Source organism: Strix uralensis, chromosome 4 (assembly GCF_047716275.1).
Source record: "Strix uralensis isolate ZFMK-TIS-50842 chromosome 4, bStrUra1, whole genome shotgun sequence".
In the NCBI taxonomy this organism is placed as follows: domain Eukaryota; kingdom Metazoa; phylum Chordata; class Aves; order Strigiformes; family Strigidae; genus Strix; species Strix uralensis.
The window spans coordinates 48,293,889-48,313,090 of record NC_133975.1 but is presented as its reverse complement, the minus strand read 5'-3'; the positions used below and the strand labels follow the sequence as shown (position 1 = coordinate 48,313,090).

The 19,202-nt window shown below is 37.7% G+C and overlaps 1 protein-coding gene across 2 annotated transcripts; it reads left to right on the top strand.

Moving 5' to 3' along the window:
* Positions 1-5,837: 5,837 nt before the first annotated feature.
* Positions 5,838-19,169, top strand: TDO2 (tryptophan 2,3-dioxygenase). Of its 2 annotated transcripts, XM_074866612.1 has the most exons (13): positions 5,838-6,054; positions 6,565-6,970; positions 7,335-7,440; positions 8,584-8,674; positions 9,526-9,596; positions 11,337-11,464; positions 13,099-13,285; positions 14,535-14,642; positions 15,602-15,713; positions 15,838-15,895; positions 16,424-16,503; positions 17,083-17,168; positions 18,374-18,511. In XM_074866612.1, exons 2-13 carry the CDS (start codon positions 6,936-6,938, stop codon positions 18,374-18,376), a joined length of 1,065 nt encoding a protein of 354 aa, XP_074722713.1. In that variant the 5' UTR covers positions 5,838-6,054; positions 6,565-6,935; the 3' UTR covers positions 18,377-18,511. The 2 variants fall into 2 exon arrangements, with proteins under 2 accessions (XP_074722713.1, XP_074722712.1); XM_074866611.1 differs by lacking the exon at positions 5,838-6,054 and having other exon boundaries at positions 6,592-6,970; positions 17,083-17,173; positions 18,374-19,169.
* Positions 19,170-19,202: the final 33 nt, after the last annotated feature.

Genomic DNA, 19,202 nt, shown 5'->3' with positions numbered 1-19,202 from the left:
TGGATTATTAATATTGCATCAACTTTAAACTTGTTTGTTTTAGCCTTGAGTCACTAAATTTTATTTTTCTTAAAACTGACTGTTAATTTCAAATGCTAACTAAATAGCAAGTCCAGTTTTGAAAAATCACAAAACAGTCATGTTTTGGTGCCAAATTTATCTTCTCCTCTTCACCTTCCTTTTATGTGTCCTTATCCACCTGTCTGTCTCTTGTTATATTACTAAACTGGCTGGGAAAGTGATTTTTTTGTTCAGTGCTTGTTTAACAATCAGCACCGTGAGGTAGACTTAGGCTACTGGGTGCTTCACCTGTGCAATTTGAGTTGCACTTTGTCAACAAAAACCTACCAGTAGCTGCTGTACTGCATTTCACTATTATAGTTGTTGGTTTATTGTCCAAGAGACAAGTCCTTTCATCAGTATAATTTTATGGAACTAACAATGCTCACATCTATACATGAAAAATGTATTTGCCTTTTGAATGCTTCATCTCAAAAAGGTCACAACAGAATCTGCACAAGTGCAGAAAAGGGTGACTGGGACTATAAAGGTACAGTATAGTTATTTCTCACAAGCTCATAAACCATGACAGTACCAAACAGAAATTAAAATTACTCGATTACTTGGAAGGAAGTTTGAAACTAGCACAGGGAAATATTATTTCACATGATACGCGCTTCAATTATAGAACTCATTGCTGCAGGCTGTGGATTCACAGAAGGATTATGAAGTGCAAGGAAGGACACAGGTATCTTAGGAAGTCCTGGACCATCAACATTGGAAAGTTAGATGAATATACTTGGGGAAATTATCTCACTGTAAGCTTGCCTTTGTTTTTTTTTTGGTTTTTTTTGTTTGTTTGGTTGGTGGTTTTTTTTTTTTTTTAATGAATGTTTGTTTTGTTCTAATAGCTCTTCCCAAGACATCTGCTACTTTCTATTAGAAACTCTTCACCATGGTGTGACCTGCTTGGATCTTTTATCCAATTCACTGCAGCCACTGTTACGTAGGTAAAAGCCATCTGTGCTGGATAATTCCTACTCTAATTCATAGAATCATAGAATGGTTTGGGTTGTAAGGGACCTTAAACATCATCTAGTTCCAACCCCTCTGCCATGGGCAGGGACACCTTCCACTAGACCAGGTTGCTCAAAGCCCCGTCCAACCTGGCCTTGAACAGTTCCAGCGAGGGGGCAGCCACAACCTCTCTAGACAACCTGTTCCCGTGTCTCACTACCCTTACAATAAAGAATTTCTTCCTTATATCTAACATAAATCTACCCTCTTTCAGTTTAAAAACATAATCCCTCATCCTATCCCTACACTCCCTGATAAAAAGTCCCTCCCCATCTTCCCTGCAGGCCCCCTTTAAGTACTGGAAGGCCACTATAAGGTCTCCCTGGAGCCTTCTCCAGGCTGAACAACCCCAATTCTCTCAGCCTGTCCTCACAGGGGAGGTGCTCCAGCCCCCTGATGATCTTTGCGGCCTCCTCTGGACCCGCTCAAGCAGGCCCATGTCCTTATGTTGGGGGCCCCAGAGCTGGACACAGCACTGCAGGTGGGGTCTCAGGAGAATGGAGTAGAGGGGGAGAACCACCTCCCTTGACCTGCTGGCTACACTTCTCTTGATGCAGCCCAGGATATGGTTGGCTTTCTGGGCTGTGAGTGCACATTGCTGGCTCATAGTTTTCCATTCACTAATACCCCCACGTCATTCTGCGCAGAGCTGCTCTCAATCCACTCATTGCCCAGCCTGTATTTGTGCTTGGGATTGCCCTGACCTATGTGCAGGACTTTGCACTTGGCCTTGTTGAACTTCATGAGGTTTGCACAGACCCACCTCTCAAGCCTGTCCAGGTGCCTCTGGATGGCACATCCCTTCCCTCCAGTATCAAGACTGCACCACACAGCTTGGTGTCGTTGGTAAACTTGCTGAGGGTGCACTCAATCCCACTGTTCATGCTGCCAACAAAGATGTTAAACAGCGCCAGTCCCAATACCGACCCCTGAGGAACACCACTCGTTACTGCTCTCCACTCTGACATCGAACTGTTGACAGCAACTCTTTGAGTGCAACCATCCAGCCAATTCCTTATCCACCAAGTAGTGCATCCATCAAATCCATGTCTCTAAATTGGAGACAAGGATGTTGTGCGGGACAGTGTCAAATGCTTTGCACAGGTTCAGGTAGACAAGTCCCAGGTAATTCTGGGACAACAGTGTTGGGAAGCTTCATACGTCACTTGTTTGTAGCAGGTCTCCAAGCCCTTTGTTCAAGTTAATGAACATCGGAAAAACAAATTGATCTGTGATGATTTTGTAATCAGAATGAGGGTCTGAACAGAAGAATGGGTGGCACTGCCCAAATGATTTGTGTGTGCACTTTTTCTTCTCCATAAGTGATTTCATGTAGGATAACTTGAGATTTGGCTTAGGTGAACAGTTCGCTTCTAATTTTGTAGGAGAGAAGAGTGTTCTTGGATTCATGACAATAGATAGGAGGTAATTCTTCCTTTCCTGTCCTCATCATACTAATGTTTTAGACATAGAGCCCCACACAGTGAGAACATACAGTCTTTTGGCTCCAGCTGTATCTAGAAAATACGCTACAGGCCACCTCTGCCTTACATCAAATCTCCTCTTAGCCAGGCTAGAGAGTGGTTCCCTTTTTGTTCATATGAATCACTTCTCTCAGTCTAAGTAAGTTCAGTTTGTCTCTGCTCTGAAACCCTGTTGCAGCTGAGATAAGCAAAGCTAGCCCAGCCATGCCATGTCTACTTGAGGAAGGGGAGGTAAACAGAAAGGGGACGAGGGTCGATTAAAAAGGGTGCTTAACGATTCCCATGCTTGGTCATAAATGCCATGACAGTTCATTTGAAGGCCACAAAGTACAGTTCTGGGAAGCTGTGGGGTTTTTTTTTCTGCTGTGTTTAACTGTTTGTCTTGTATTTAGCCCAGTCACAAAACAGAATATTCTCACTGACTGCTGAAGGTTAGAGTTCTCTGATATCTTTCTGGGATGAACAGAAGTCTTTCTGTCTGACTTTCATGCTTTAAAAGTAAGTAAACAAATAACTAAATAAAAGCTCAAGGACACACACACACTCTTGGTTTTCATAGCCTTGCTTAGTCATCCACAGCATGAACAGCAAGTTGTGTGGTGGTTACATCTGCTTCTATGTGGTTCTGAGTGTTCAGCATGAAAAAGGAAAATGATGGTGCTTTCTGAGAAAAAAGTACTACTGTCAATTAAAACTAATGTTATATTTTGCTTTCAGATATATTCACATGGAAGAGCTTTTTTTCATCAAGACTCATTTGTGACTATACTAATATAAAGAGATGTCAAAGCAGCTGTAAAATCTGTGTCAGGGCATAAAGGCCACTCAAACCGTTCAAAGTAAAATCAGGTCCTTACAGTGAGCCCAAATTTGAGCAGCATTGCAGAAGCACATTTATTTCTAAGGGTGTCTGCAGCCACACCAGAGTTTAGGGCTCTTGAGTTGATCCATACCTGAGGGCTCTTTTAATCTGTGCTATCATCTATGCTGCTAACAATTTCATAATAAGGTAGTACAAATAACTTTTTAAAAATTTTTTTTAGTACCAAGTTCATTACACACTTGTGAAGCCTTACTGAGATCAGATGAAGACAGCTAGTAAGATGAATGAATGATAGTTCTGCATTGTCTATGGTTTTATTTCAGGGGTTTTCAAGTCCTCGTTAAGACCTCTTTTTCCACTGATCTTGGATAGTTTTATGTCTGTTGGAATGACTGAAGCACAGAATTCAGCTAGCACAAGATTAAATTTCCTTAAATGAGTAGCTGCAAGGATAATATTATCCGTAATATTACCCAGCTCTTCAGGAAATGGTCAGTCTACAGAGCTTGCCCTGGCTATATACATGATGCAGGTCGGAGTTACCAACTTTAAGTCCCATACTTGTTTTTGCTTCTCTCTATAAACCATGAATACAGTGGTTTCATTTTGTTTGCTTGCTTTTGAGGCAGGGCAGGGGAGAGGTAAGGCTTTTGCTCAAGAAGTTAACATGAAGCCACTTCCAACATTTCTAATTTTCGAAGTGAAACATGGACTGTTAAATTACTGCAACATCAGATCAGAGTGATTGAATTTACACATATTTTAGATTGAACATTTATTTCACTTGGGGTTACCTATGAGAGATAGAAAAGAGAGAGCAAATAATTTCTGGTTTGTGTGTAAAATCAGAGAGTTCATATACTTTGCCAGGTAAACATGGATTTGCAAGAATACAGTCTTCACTCTACAAAGTATATATAGAGTATATACAAAGTATAGAGTTTATATTTTAGATACTAAAAACATTTTTAAACAAACTTACTAGGTAGTCTTTTTTTCTTAAACTTGGTTTTTGCTTCTCATAAAAATACAGAACTTGAGCTTACCATCTTCATTCTGCATTGTGTATGAAAGTAACAGTTTACTTTTCATTATCTCTGTCATGGAAAGGAATTGTTAAATTGTTGGGGGTTTTCTAGGATCTGAGTGAATATTTTTATAACAGTGTTTCATGTATTGACAGCACTGCAAAAAATATTTTTGTTTCTTATTTTAAATTAAAGCAAGATGTTGTACAGACAAGGTTAGAGCAATGTATTTGTTGCCCAAGTGTGGGCTTGAAGCAAACTGCTTGTGTTTCTTTTTTCCTATGTCTTTGCAGTTTTCTGATGATTTTGAGAATCATATTTTTGAATCCTCTCATGTATATCATAAGGTTCTTGGTTGCTAGTGAAATACAAGAGGAACTGATGAAAAGGCAGATATTGGTGATAAAGGACTCGGGGACACTTGGGAATGTTCTCTCAGCAGGAGGGTCCTGGGGATAGCCAAGCTTTCAGAATACACCAGTGCAAGAGGGTTTAACAGGAGAAAGTGAACACACTCATCAAGCAAGAGCGATGAGTAGTGCATATGTTTCATTTGGATTGGCAGGTTTCAGAAGTCTTACTAGGCTGGTGGGTTTTAGGGTGGAGGTGCTTTGGGACCAATCAGCTATGAAGTCCCTAAACAGAGAGTTTGAACATGTTGGAAATACTGGAAATAACTTTCTAAATCGCTGTAGTCTGGCTGATTTATTTGATTGACTGAAGCTTGTATGTTGCTGAATCAGAAGAGGAGTTCGTATAGTGCTTGGTTCAGATAGTATCCTCAGCTAGATTTTGAGTGAGTTTGGTAACCCTGGACTGATTAAGGGTAGTATTACTTCCCAAATAGGGAGTTAATGTTTTTTTAAGCACAGAGTTTAAAAGGGCTCTGATACTTCAAAGTCCTTTGCCTACTGGGTAGGCAATGTAAAGGTTGCAAATTGGAGACCATTGCTCTAGAGGTTTATAATTCTCTGTGTCCCACAGAAGAAACTAAAACTGCACAAGAAAACAGACACCAATTCCTTTGGTGAGGTTGAGTTCAATATTTTTCAACTGTCCTTATTTTTACGAGGTTCACGCTCTTTCTTTGCTTGTGCCATGAGAAAAGGTAATAGAAAGTTTGATTTCACTGTGGAGGCTCAGTCTGGATGTTTCAGGTGAAGATTTATAGAAATTACAAGATAAACCTTCCTTGTCCATGAATTTAAGATCTGTGAATGTGAGAGATTATTACATTTGTATATCAAGCTGTTTGAGTGCAAATGGGATGGTGAAAGGCAGAGTTTTCAACATTTAATTTCTGATGTATGTACCCATGCACAGTCTTCACTTTCATCTCTACTTGCCTGCACCCTGAGCAGAGGTATAGATGTGTGTGGTGAGAGGATTATTTTCTTCTGTCAGGTTTTACATCATGAAGGAAGAACACCTTGACTTTGCTTGATGGGTTGCTTCAGTGGAGTCCTACTTTTGTTGTGGCTCAGCTTAGTTTTAAGTTAATATTTGTATACACTGACATAACGGCATCCGGCTGAGCAGCGTGTACATCCCATCGCCACGTACTGTGTATGACATTTTTTGTGAGCCAACTACTCAAGTGACTAGAACAGCTGAAACCACAACTCAGACACCACTAAGCAGAGTAAGTCTTGCAGAGAGCAAATGGTCTAGGGTCACAGGGGCCTTGTAGCTTTGTTTGCAGTAAAACTGAGCATTAACTTTTTTTTCAGAAGAGGCTGGCAGGCAGGAAAAAAGTGCACACTACATGTTACTTCATTGTGTGTTAAGCTGATGATTAAACAGAATTGAGTAACATTTGTCGATAAACGAGAGTGAAACTTTTGTGCGAGGAAATAAAATTACAAAATTGTCATGAATTAAACCACTGGAAAAATAGCATGAGATGTACATAATTATTTTTAGTTAATTTCCTTAATCTGTGTGCCTTTTTTGAAAGTATGTGTATTACTTAAAATCTCTTAAAAGCATTATTCAGGCTGACATAGAAATATGTTCTCCTTCCCTTCCCCTTCCCTTTCCATGTTTCATTTTTTTGAACTTGGAAGTATTTTGATATCTTGATACAAGGGGCTGCAAGTTAAAAACCTACTTTAACAATTCCTGAACTAAATATTGACTTTTTCTCACACAGAGAACTCTCATTGACTTACCCTTTACACCAGCCTTTACCTCCAAAGAAGCAGCTGGCAGAAACCTTGCATTAAAAAGCACAAAAAGTGTGTGCCACAGGACAATGCAAGCGTGACAGCCATTCCTGTTTTGACTGACTGAAAAAAAAACCCAACCTGGAGAGCCAACAACACATGAACTTATTGACCTTTGTGCCACGATTGTTTCTGTACTTATTGAATAGTGGGGATGGGCTGAGGACTAAGGAGGAGAATTTGGGGGTTGGCCTCGGCGGTGAGGTAAGGTTACATATAAGGCAGCTGCAGCAGATTTGGGAACACTAACGGAGTATATCCCCTGGTGTGCAGCTCAGCGAGTTTGGATCCTGGAAGCATGAGCGGGTGCCCCTTCGCGGGGAACAATTACCTGTAAGTCCCTCATCCTTGGGTTTTGCTTCATAATGTCGGTTAAATGATATAATGTTAATGTTAAATATGAAAGCTCAGAGAGGAATTAATGATTATCAACAAATAGACAACTGTAGCTATCACTAAAGGAAAAGAGACTGTATAAGGACTTGTCCGAGCACTTGTTATTTAATGAACTAGATGCAATGCTACCAGCTGTTACTGTGACAAAAGGTTATTTCAGGTGTACTGTTTTTCTCAAAAGCCTGCTTTAGTGGTTCAGTTTCTCAAAACAAAGCATTGTTTGAATTGTAGATGCATCTGTTAGAAAAAAGACAGATACATTCATAGTTCTTCAATTAAATAGTTTATATATTCTTCTTAGATTTAATTTTAACAAGCTATCTTTGGAAGATGAAAAAGATGACAAATCACAAGAAGGGATAAATAAAGCCAGCAAAGGTGGACTTGTCTATGGAGACTACCTACAAGTAAGTTTAAGGATTTCATGTTTACTGCCCTGGTCATTCTTAAGGCTTGAGCCAGGACCTGTGATGGATGATTCTCACAGCAGTCAGCCAGTCACTAAGACAGGTCTCCAAGTGCCCTTTATCTACCTGAGCTCTCCACGTGTAGTCATGGGCACAGGTGCCCGCCTCAGCTGGGATGGTGCAGGTGGAGTGTGGGATGGCTTCCCAAACTTCAGGGAAGCTAGATATTTGGGGGGTTTTGGTGGGGAATTATTTATATTGGTAAACCTAAACCCTGAAGTGGTGCACCACAAAAGGCTTTCTTTGGTCTGACAATCACCACTTGGCAATTTTTCCACGTCAGCAGGCCATGTGCAACTTCCCTGAATTATTGCGTGAAAGCGCAGAATATTTGGCTGGAAAAATATATTGCAGAAATCTAAGGGGTGGGCTGATGACTAAGGGGAACACAAAAAAAAACCCCAAACAAAAAAACTGCAACAACTAGAAGTAGTTAAGAAATAAGTAAAAATAAAATGCCACAAGTAATATAAGAATCCCGACTTTTTTTTTTTTTTTTTGGTGACAGCATGAACTGAAGTGAGTGGAATTACTCTGTGCTTGTGAACAGAAGACTGATTTGTTGATATACAATATAGAATCTTGTAAAGATTTCTTTTAAAACAGCTATGATTAGATTGTAAATTTGACTCAGTAAAAAAATTAGTAATGTCAGAACTGAAGTAACTAGTACAGCCTCAAATGAGAACCCTTGTGCAAATGTTGTTGCATGATTACACAGAATTCTACTATAGGAACTCTGTTTTCATGGAACACAACAGTATAGTTGTAAAATCTGGAAAACATGCTGGATATTTTGTTTTCTCTTTTTTTTTTTATAATTAAAAAGATCCTTAAAATTATTTTCCAAACTTTATTACTTGGAGTGCCTAAACGGTTCATTTTAGGCAAGATTTTATTAAAATTAAAAAGTAAAAGTGACAGCTGAGACCATTTAGTGTAAATTTTCATGCCACCTGGAATATGAGGCCTTTATATATATATTTTAAATATTATCCTTAAATATTAGTTCTACACAGTAGGATTACCATTTCTAACAGCAGAATTGAGAGCTTACAGAACAGTCTCATCTTTATTTTTAAGCTGAACAAAATATTGAATGCTCAAGAACTTCAGAGTGAGAAGAAAGGAAAGAAAATCCATGACGAACATCTTTTTATTGTGACGCATCAAGGTAAGTGTTTGGGAGGAGTTCAGTGGTGTTTGACTGGCATTTTTGCCACAGGGAGTTATTCAGTGCTGAAAGAGTCAATACACAATTTGTTTTCATTTTAGACACAATCACTACAATTGCTCTGTCTTTTGTTTGCATTTATATTTCTATATATCCCTATATCATTTGTAAGGCTGTAATCAACTCTATCCTTATGAAGCCATAAGTATAACCTTTGCATTTGGTAAACCAAGATTTGGATGGTTCTGTTTCTGGAGAAATTAAGGTGGTTAAATTCTTTCCCTGTCTGAGTAATAGGCTGCTATGCAGTTTATTGTAGGCAAATTTTGTATGTTGGCCTGTGCCTTCTCTGAAGCTTCAATTCAGTTTTAACCATTCAGAGGCTGACTAGAAGCAAGCATTCTGTTTAGGTGCTTCCTAACTGGTAGTATCCATATGTTTTGCAGGCACTGGCCTAATGATATTTTCCTGTTATTGACAGGAAAAATGTAGATGACATAAAGACTGTAAGCAGCTCTGAAGTTAGCTTTTATTGGAGTATCAGATCTAGATTTTCTCTTTCCTCCTTTTGTAATGAACATTCTGCACATCAAATATTTGATGTGTAAAACATGCTTAAAAAAATTCTGTCAACATTCTTGACACTAGATTATTTAGTGTAATAGTTTAGGTAATGGACAGCATATTGTAACAGGTAATACATTTGTGTATCAGCATCTTTTTGCACACCAGCAGTGTAAATGTAGGCTATTCATTTTAAATCAAAATGTAAGAATTTTTCTTCTTCAATCCTATGAAGAAAAAGCAAAGTAATGTTGAAGTTAATTCTAATGATGCCTGCCTTGTTGCAGCTTACGAACTTTGGTTTAAGCAGATTCTGTGGGAAATGGACTCTGTGCGGGTGATCTTTCAAAATGGCCACGTAAGTTTAAAGCAAATATTAGTTTTGGGAAAATGCAGCACTCTTTTCCTTTTGCCTCCTGCCTTCCAGCCTGATATGTTTGGGTTTACTAAAGCAACATGTGCTCTTTTTTTAAAAACAGCATCCAAAAAACCCCAATGAAATTTGGCTGAGTGGCTCTTATATCTTGATAGTACAAACATTTGGTCAGCAAAATCATATTTCCTCCTGAAAACGCCTTTTGCGTAGATCATTCTCCAAGACCAGTTTCATTGGCCAAAATATTCTCATACTCTCCTACTAGTACTGGATAACTGCAGAAACTTAACTTGGGAGTATTCTACTGCAGAAAAAGCATGCTCAGAAGCAAAACTGAAAACCAGAGGCCTCACAGGTTCTTTTATGTTGAAAAGTCACTTCTGCCTTTGTTCAGTTTTTTGAAGTTTACATACTATATCCTTCCATCCAATATCTGCTATATGAAAGGAAAACTCTTTTTGGTAGTTGTGTATTATTAAATGCAACATGAAAGCAATAATCAAAATCACAGTGTACAACTGTATGAGAATTTCTGAAAATTACATATATAACAGAAATATTATGAACATCTCTAAACATTTGCCCAAAGCTACACACACTTCATAATAATAGACAACAAAGGAAAGCTCCTGACCTGATACTACATCCACAGAAAAAGACTGAATGCATGTAATTTGAAATACCTTGAATAACATCATGAACATGTGTATACAAAGAAAATTTGAAACTAGACCAGACTGAAAGAAGGAACCTTTTTATCATAATGTCCAGTGAAAATGTTCTCTGTTGTCCTCCACATTTGTAATTTTGTTGGCTTTTTCGTTGAACATTATATCAAATTATAACTGATCAAAATCGGTTCTTAAGCAGAATAATTTTTCATTATTTATTTTTGTGAAAAATGAAACATTGCTTATAATCAGAATTTGAAATGTCAACGTTATGGTTACGTACACAGCCAGGTAATTAAGGAAATGGTTATCATCTTTCATTTTTGTAGTTTGATTATTTCCTGGTTGCATGCCCAGGTCTTAGAGAGAAGTTTAATCTCATTGAAACTAACAGGAATTTTAGCAGACTCCTCTGCAGGCAAAGTGTTCAAATCAGCCAGAAGAGAGTTTCTGTGTTTTCCATTTAATATTTTCTGTTTCCCATCAGATGCAGTCTTCTCTGTTTTCCTCTGCTTGCTAATGCACATCTCTGCTGAACAACTTTTTAGATGTGCTCTCCTGATGATCTCTCAAATTATTCTGCTTCTCAGCTTTGAAGTACTTTCCACATCTGCCTTGTTCCTTCATAATAATAGAAATGATTATAGAAGTGATTATAATAGAAATCATAATATAATTACCATATTATATCATATATCATTAAAGTTATAATTGTAATCACTGGAAATGACCATGATATAAATGATTTTGGTCTAGAGTTTAATTTCTGGTGATGACTTCTATTTCAGTCAAAGATATAGAAAAAAAAAACCCCTATATATTTACCCTAGTTGTATAATCAATCAGAGAAAAACAGTTTCAATCTTTGAAAATTATAGTTTCAGTTAAAAACAGGGTGCTCTATTCAGTATGAGATTCTGCTGCTATGGATTTCACGTGGAAAGGACTTGGGAACTATAGCGATGTTCAACAGTGAAAAGACCTGAAAAAAATAGGTAGGGTATAAAGAGAACACCATTCTATCTGGTTATGATATTTATTTTTCCTACAGGTAAGAGATGAGAGGAACATGCTGAAGGTTATTACTCGAATGAACAGAATTTCAATGATTCTGAAATTACTTGTGGAACAGTTCTCAGTTTTGGAAACTATGACTGCATTGGACTTCTTTGATTTCAGGTAAATACTTACTGTTCCTCCACAGTAATCCATGAGCTGGTAATTCCCATCCTTAGAACTGATGGTGAATTTTGCAGGTGCCCTGGCATCTTGTAGTACATGCATCATTCAGCAAGGTGAGAGCATACCTTAGAGAGGCAACCCTGATATTAGAGTGCAAGGGTCAATTAAGAAGTTGGGCGTGAGTATGAGTCCAGCATGTTCTGCAAAGAAGTACAAGTTAATTGTTGGTGTTTATGTGTGGTGCTGCTGAATGGTTTCAGAGTAAAAGGTTAAAACAATAGAAACAGCTCACGGTTCCGTTAACAATTTACTTGAAGCTTACCACTGCACAGTTGCAGCTGTGTTCTGTGGCAAATGATAGAAGTGCTTGGGTGAGAGAAATGCACTCTCCGCAGATGATCAAACAGATATTTCAGCTGTCTTGGTTTGTCTTGTGTTTCCTTGCTTTGTGTTTTCAGCGGGTCTGCAGCGCTGGGGGCTTCAAGTGGCTGAAGGAAGCATTACTGTCTCTTCTTTTTCCCCAATAACTTCTGTTCTCCACTAGCTGCCCAATGTATTGCTGGGCTGGGTGGTTGGTAGCTCTTCTGCCTTTTGCCCAGGCTTTCTTTGGGATCCCTTGGCTTGCCTCACTTCTCCCATGGCATTTCTGTTTCTTCCCTGACTTCAGGTAGGTCCTTTCACTACACTGCCATGCGTGAAAGCTTTATCCACTGTCTGCCTTCCTCTTCTTGTTCTGGTTGTGTCACTGACCTGTCTGGCTTGTGACCTCAGTGCCGTCTAGCATCCCATCCACTTCTGCATTCTTTTAGTACCCTTTCTTTTCTATCCTTTAATGTTCCCTAATTAAAAAGCACATGAAACTACAGGTTTGCTTCTCTTGGAAGTCTGAAACATCTGTATCATCTAGCGTTATACTAAAGCAGAGGAAATCCATCTGTTTTGATGCATTCTTGATTCTGCTTTTTAACAATGTACTGTCATTTGATAAGCAAACATAAGATCAAATCAATGGTCTATTTCTGCCAAATCTTATATTTGCAATTCAAAGTGCATTACAATTATCTAGCAATCTGGGATTTCAGATTACTTGTATTAATAATTTTTTTCAGCATGGTCACATTTTTTTAACTCTGAAAGAATCCCATTATTGAATCCCTCAAATGAAACCCACTGAATGGTTTTCTGAATATTATTCTATTGTATACATAGCAATTATTCTGTATAACAAGGCTCTTTAAAATGCATTAATTGGCAGTTTAATAATGTGGAAATTTTTGTAATAGCTATTTGGGGTGAAGCTGCTTATTCTGTCTGGAAAGGATATTCACTGATGTTTCCTCCTGTACATCACACACAAAAAGCTGCAATTTTAAACACAGTACAAACATAAGTGTCTATCTATATCTGTGTATACACAAACAATATATAGCTGGAAAATTAGAATATGTTATACATACATAGTAGTTGCATTAAAATAGCTTGGTTTTCTTAATTGCAATCATATAAAAATGCTCAGATATCTATTTGATATTCTTCAACTGTGAAATATGTATTTTTTATTTTATTGAGAACCCCATCACTGTAAAATAATATCCTGCATTTTTATATCTTCTTTTCTTGTGTTCCCAAAGATACTACCTAAGCCCAGCCTCAGGTTTTCAGAGCCTTCAGTTTCGCTTGCTAGAGAACAAAATTGGTGTTCCCCAAAGTCTGAGAGTCCCCTATAACAGAAGGCATTATCGTGATAACTTCAAGGGACAGGATTATGAACTACTGCTTAAATCAGAGCAAGAACCAACGCTACTGCAACTCGTGGAGGTAATAATGCTTCACTTTCCCCCATATCCCAGGAATGTCCTTCATTGGTGTCAGTGACAAACTTTTCTTCTTTGAGAGAAGCAAGCATGCTGACAATTTTCCAGTCAGTCGTGTTTTGGATTCTTACCAAATTTTGTATGAAAGAGTTAGTCATTAGTAAATCAACTGATTTTTCACAGCATTGCCCTGTCTGAAAAGTCTGACTGTTAAACTAGTGAATTGCATTGTAGAAGTATGAGTCTGGAATATAAACGTACTGTTTCATTCACATTGTTTTTCACGATTATAAACCCTTTTTAGAAGAAAACTTAAAAAATATTTCCACTGTTAGTGATGGCTATTAGAGAAGTTAAAAAAATAAAAGGAAAAATGACAACCCAAAATGGAAAGGAGAAAAGATGTTTAACAAAGGTTTCATTATCACTTTCCTTGATTTAATGACTTTGTCTCAGAGTTATGAATGACTCATGATAATTTCTTTAACTCCCTTGTCGTTTTCATACACAAAATTAACATAACTTTCTAAAGAATAATGCAGTATAAACCTCAATAAAAGCATCCATTGTAATTAGCCCTATCCATTTGTCGAATGACACCTGATACAGTGTAAAAGAATTTTCTCTAGCTTTTCTTCATTTGTTAAGACTTAAAGCTCTTGTATCTTTCAGATGAGAAGGAGCTAAATTAAGTGATCTCTAAAGGGAGTTTGACCATAAGTTTCATAATTTTTTTGCCCCTTCTAATTTCATTCCTGTCATTAAAAGGAAATCAGAGAGAAAGCTTTGCTAACTGCCAAGGAAATTTCTGTCTTGTATCATCACATATTGTGGTGTAATTTAATGACAGACTGCTTGATAAGTATTCAGGTATTCAGCTTGTCTGACATGACAAAAACTCGTCCTATATCTTCCTTCTGGGATTTATCTTTCCAATTATCCTATATATATGGAATAAGATTTCTTTCCTGTATCTGCAAGGGAGCTGGTTTTAAAGATACTCTTAGAATGAGAAAGCTTTTGTCTTCCAACACTGGTCATTTAACCTGGAACCTGTGGGTGTGTTTGCACAGCATCATTATGCAGGTATAAATCATCTACATGGACATGCTTACTCCAGCAATAAGCACCTCTACAGGATATTAAACCAGAACAACTGTAGCAGTATAATTTATGTTGCTATAACTTGTATTTCTAGAGTAATGCACTTGCATTGTTAATGTTTGAACAAATTATTGTTATTATTATTAAAGGCATGGCTGGAAAGAACTCCGGGACTTGACGCAGAAGGATTTGATTTCTGGGGACAATTTGAAGTGAATGTTTTAAAAGGTCTAGAAGAGGAATTTGCCTTCGTGCAGGTACATAGTGATCTAGCTATAAGCAAAGACAGCTGGCAAAACGACATCCTGACATGAATTTGACTTTTGGCCCACTCGCAGTTTCTGTCTCACTTCACTTAATCTTCAGCATCCTCTGTCTGCAAGAAGCAGAAGAAATTGCAAATTTTTCAGGAAACCTGGATAAATTTGTAATTTGACATCTAAGATGGTTTAAAACATGTGATACATGGATGATTTTGATTGTGAAAGGAAAGGGATAGTATCAATGGAAGGGTTGAAATGGATTTTACTGAAACTGCAACTTCCCCTTTAGTTAGTACTTGCATGTACAGTTCAGAGAAAACACAGTTTAGGCCCCTGAGCTGTGAATATGGAGTGTCACTGCAAACAGCCCATTTCAATTTAACAGTATGTGGTAATTTGCTGCTATGTGATCATTTGAATTACACTGGCAAATAAACACAAGGAAATCCCTGAATATTGTAAGACCTGTAGCTTTAAGCACATTTTTAATAGAAAAAACACCATAAGAATTAATCAATTTCCTGAGATATCTGTTTACAACTTTTTAACTTATCTAAACCTTTTTATTTATAATTTTCTTACCCATAGCTGTGCAAGGATGTCTTCTTTTTGCCTTGAAAAGAAATAATAAAATAATCAGGCTTCAAACAAATAAAGTCTAAGTGGTTTTAAGGCCTCTAGACCAAAAGAAAAGTGATAAGCTGACAGTTTGTTTGAACGTTCATTTATCTGAATTGTGTTGACAGCTATTTAAATGTACATTTTGTGGTAATTGTGTTTTTTTAAAGGACAGTGACTCAGTGACTCGTCTATCTTGTGTGAAAAAACAGTTCTTCTATTTAAGATGTAAATTTAGAGTATTTATGATGAAAATAGAAGTTACATCGTTGGTCATTCAAGTGCTCCATTTTCCCTATTGAATTCTAAACCTGTTTTTGTTTTAAATACCAAAGGCCAAGCCAGAATCAGAAGAAAAAGATGACTTATTATCTGAATTCCAAAAACAGAAAGATGTATTACTTTCGTTATTTGATGAAAAACGCCATGAACACCTGCTTAGTAAAGGTACATTGTATTAATATATGTCAATATGCACTTTTAATTTTTTATACATGATATATATAATCACATAATAGCATTAAATTTGCAGAAGAATCAGTAACAAACTAAGGACACTTGTATTTTGCAGGAGAAAGACGACTGTCTTATAAAGCACTGAAAGGTGCCTTAATGATCTACTTCTACAGGTAATGTTGTTAGAACATATATCTTTAAAGATTACTGGCAGGAGGAAAGGTGAAGGTTAGGGACAGCAGCACAGTTTATTTAGGCTGGAATAGGCCTTGGAATGTAAAGTAGTCCAATCCTCCACAAAAACCCAGATTAGTTAGATCCAACTGAAGGTCAGATCGGGTTGCTCAGGGCTATGTCCAGTTGAGTTTTGAACATTTTCAAGGATGGAGGTTACATGGCCTATCTAGGCAGCTGGTTCGTGTCTGACCAGATGCTGGTCATCAGATTGAAAATAGCAAATGCCTTGTTCGAACTGTTCAACGAAGTGTCCTAGAAAGATTTAGAGTATTTTTCCAAGTATGAGGGAAAAGGCACAGGTTGAGACTTACACGGCAGAAGCGTTTGTCAGAATATCTACTGACATTTCAGTAGTAATTTAGGAAAAATATAAGCTAAGTCACTATTATGCATTGGTGAAGCGCTGCTTTGAAAAATACAAAATATCGTAAGAGGTCGCATTGTCTTCTCTTTCATTTTCCAAGGGAGGAGCCTCGTTTTCAGGTTCCCTTCCAGCTTCTTACCTCCCTTATGGATATTGATGTCCTCATGACCAAATGGCGGTGTAAGTTTCACTTTTTGACTGTTACACTCCCTGTTTGAGATGCAAGTAAATTGTTGTTTCACCCTCTTTTAGCCAAGCTATACCCAGAGTTTTAGAACTGAGCTTCTGAGTTCATCCTTTAGGCATGCCTTTTTTTGTTTGTAGTTTGACCAAGATGAACAGCTTTTTCTGTGATCATTAGATATGTAGGTATAGCTATCACTTCTATGACATGCTTTAAGTTAGGTGAACAATTTTATTTAAGGGACAGGTATATCTTTTCCAATGCCTCCCAAAATGCCATCATGACGTCTTCATACGCAAACATTCCTTCTGCTCTTTCCCTGAGTGAATGTATTAATGCTGTATTGACAGAGCATAATAATGTATAATTAGTGTATTTGTTCTGTATTAACAATAATTTTATATTAGTTGACTGAAGAGTGGCATAATTAACTCCTGCATTGCTGAAGACCTAGTAGCTCTGCATCTCTGCAGGGATCTCTGTGTGATCTTTCATGTTTCAGCAAAGCACCTTGATGTGACCCTTTGGTTATATCTTAACACTGAACATATGCCCTGTCCTTTTGTATTCCTTAGATAACCATGTCTGCATGGTGCACAGAATGATTGGCAGCAAGGCTGGCACCGGAGGCTCATCAGGCTACCAGTATCTGCGCTCAACAGTGAGGCAAGAATAATGCGTTTCCCCCACTACCTGCAATAATGCAGTTCATAGATACTGTAATGCCAGGAGACGGATTTCAGACAGCTCATCAGAAGCCAGAGGGCTGCTGTTTCTCTCTTGGGACTCTGGCATTTCCTCTTGGCTGTTGTACATTTACTTAACAATCGGGTTGACATATATAAATTCCAAGCCTTTTGGGGCAAAAAGAACTCTTGACCTGTCATGTAAAGTGCCACATAGATTGTCAGTCAAAGGATCTAGCAATAATATTAATCCTGCATTGTTTAGTTTGTGTGCAAGCTAGCCCGAGTTAATGAGGTGATAGAGGCTGGAGGTGACTCCCAGCTACTGTGCAGCTGATGACAGTTTCTTTATTGCTTAACATGACCCCTAATCGTACAACCTAAGCTACTTCAATTTAGGATTGAATATATTCTTAAAGCTAATAGTAACTAATACTCTCAAGCTGTGCAGGCAACGATCAGAAACATGTTTCTTTCTGTTGGATGAAGCAGAAAAGGAACTTAAAAGGGATGTTTGGGGCCTGAGCACAGAACTCTCTGAATGGGGAACTTTTTTTACACAAAATTTGAGGATTCAGCTAGTTAGATAATTCAAGCCTTTTAGCTGTAACTGTGTCCTGACAGTCCTGAACAACATTATGTCAAAAAGCACAAGGATATTTAGAACATCTTCCTCTAAGAGGACCTTCTTTGAGGTTTGTTTTCAAAGAGAAACCATACGTAGCTGGTGAATGCCATGTGTGGCTGTGGGCAACGATTCCCATCACAACCATTGTAACAGAGGGGGGAACAAAAAGCCACACAGATTGAATTCAAAGATTAAAGGTTCACTGTCTTTTTCAGCAAGCCTTCTCATTCTTCCTTAATTTCAGGTTAACATTCTTCCTAGATAAATTCTACTTGCTATCTACAAGAGTGGAGGTCTGGAGACTATAGCCCACATGCTCTGCATTTTCAGAAGAAAGATGGGACTATAGCAACCATATTTCCTTTTTAAGTCTAATCTGCTATGCCCTAGAAACAGTTAGGATTGGATTTTTACTCTGGAATATTGAGGAGGAGGGTTAGTGCAGAAACCTTATTAAATGAATAAGAGAGATGAAACAATTCCTGCGGATTTTGAAATTATGGCCTTCTATGCCAATACCGCAGTATTAATTGTTCTGATTGTCTTTTTCAGTGACAGGTACAAGGTGTTTGTGGATCTGTTCAATCTTTCGACGTTTCTAGTGCCAAGACACTGGATACCAAAGATGAACCCAACCATTCATAAATTCCTTTACACAGCGGAATACTGCGACAGCTCCTATTTTAGCAGCGATGACTCTGACTAGCCTGCCTTTCTAGACCAGTTGCTGTAAAGAACTGCAGGACTTTCACCTCAAGTGGTGCTATCCCTCCGATATAACAGCTATTCTCACGGAGTGTGGGTGTGTAAATATGTATTTATATATGACAGCTATGTGAATAGTATGATCAACTTGTGGAAGAAACTTAATTGTTTGTAGAAAAAATAATCTTATTGAGCTAGCCTATACTAAGACTAAAATGATACCCCAGTTCAACTCAATGACCAATTTAACTCTTAGCTGGCTTCTTAAAACCTACACCTAGAGAGAGGGAGCAATTTATACAGAATTATCATGATCATATCTTATTTGTACATATTTTTGTATTTGTTTGCCTAATGGTCATTAATAATGTCCTCAAGAAGCAAATTAATAGTCTCATCACCTTCAGAAGAATATTAGTTTCTGAGCTCTAGTGGAATTTCAAAGGAATTTTGGGTTAAGACAGAATTAAAAAACATAAGTCCTGAATCTACAGAAACCCAAGCGTCTTGAACTTTTACATATATCAAGAATCATGTTGCTATCTATGTGTTACATGTGAATGTAAATCCCTTAACTTACTGTTAAATAGCAGATATAATAAATACTTACTTTGCACTTTCAATAAAGCAGTATTAAAGCTCATCTTTTGTTAAGTCCTCTAAAGCAAGCATAAAG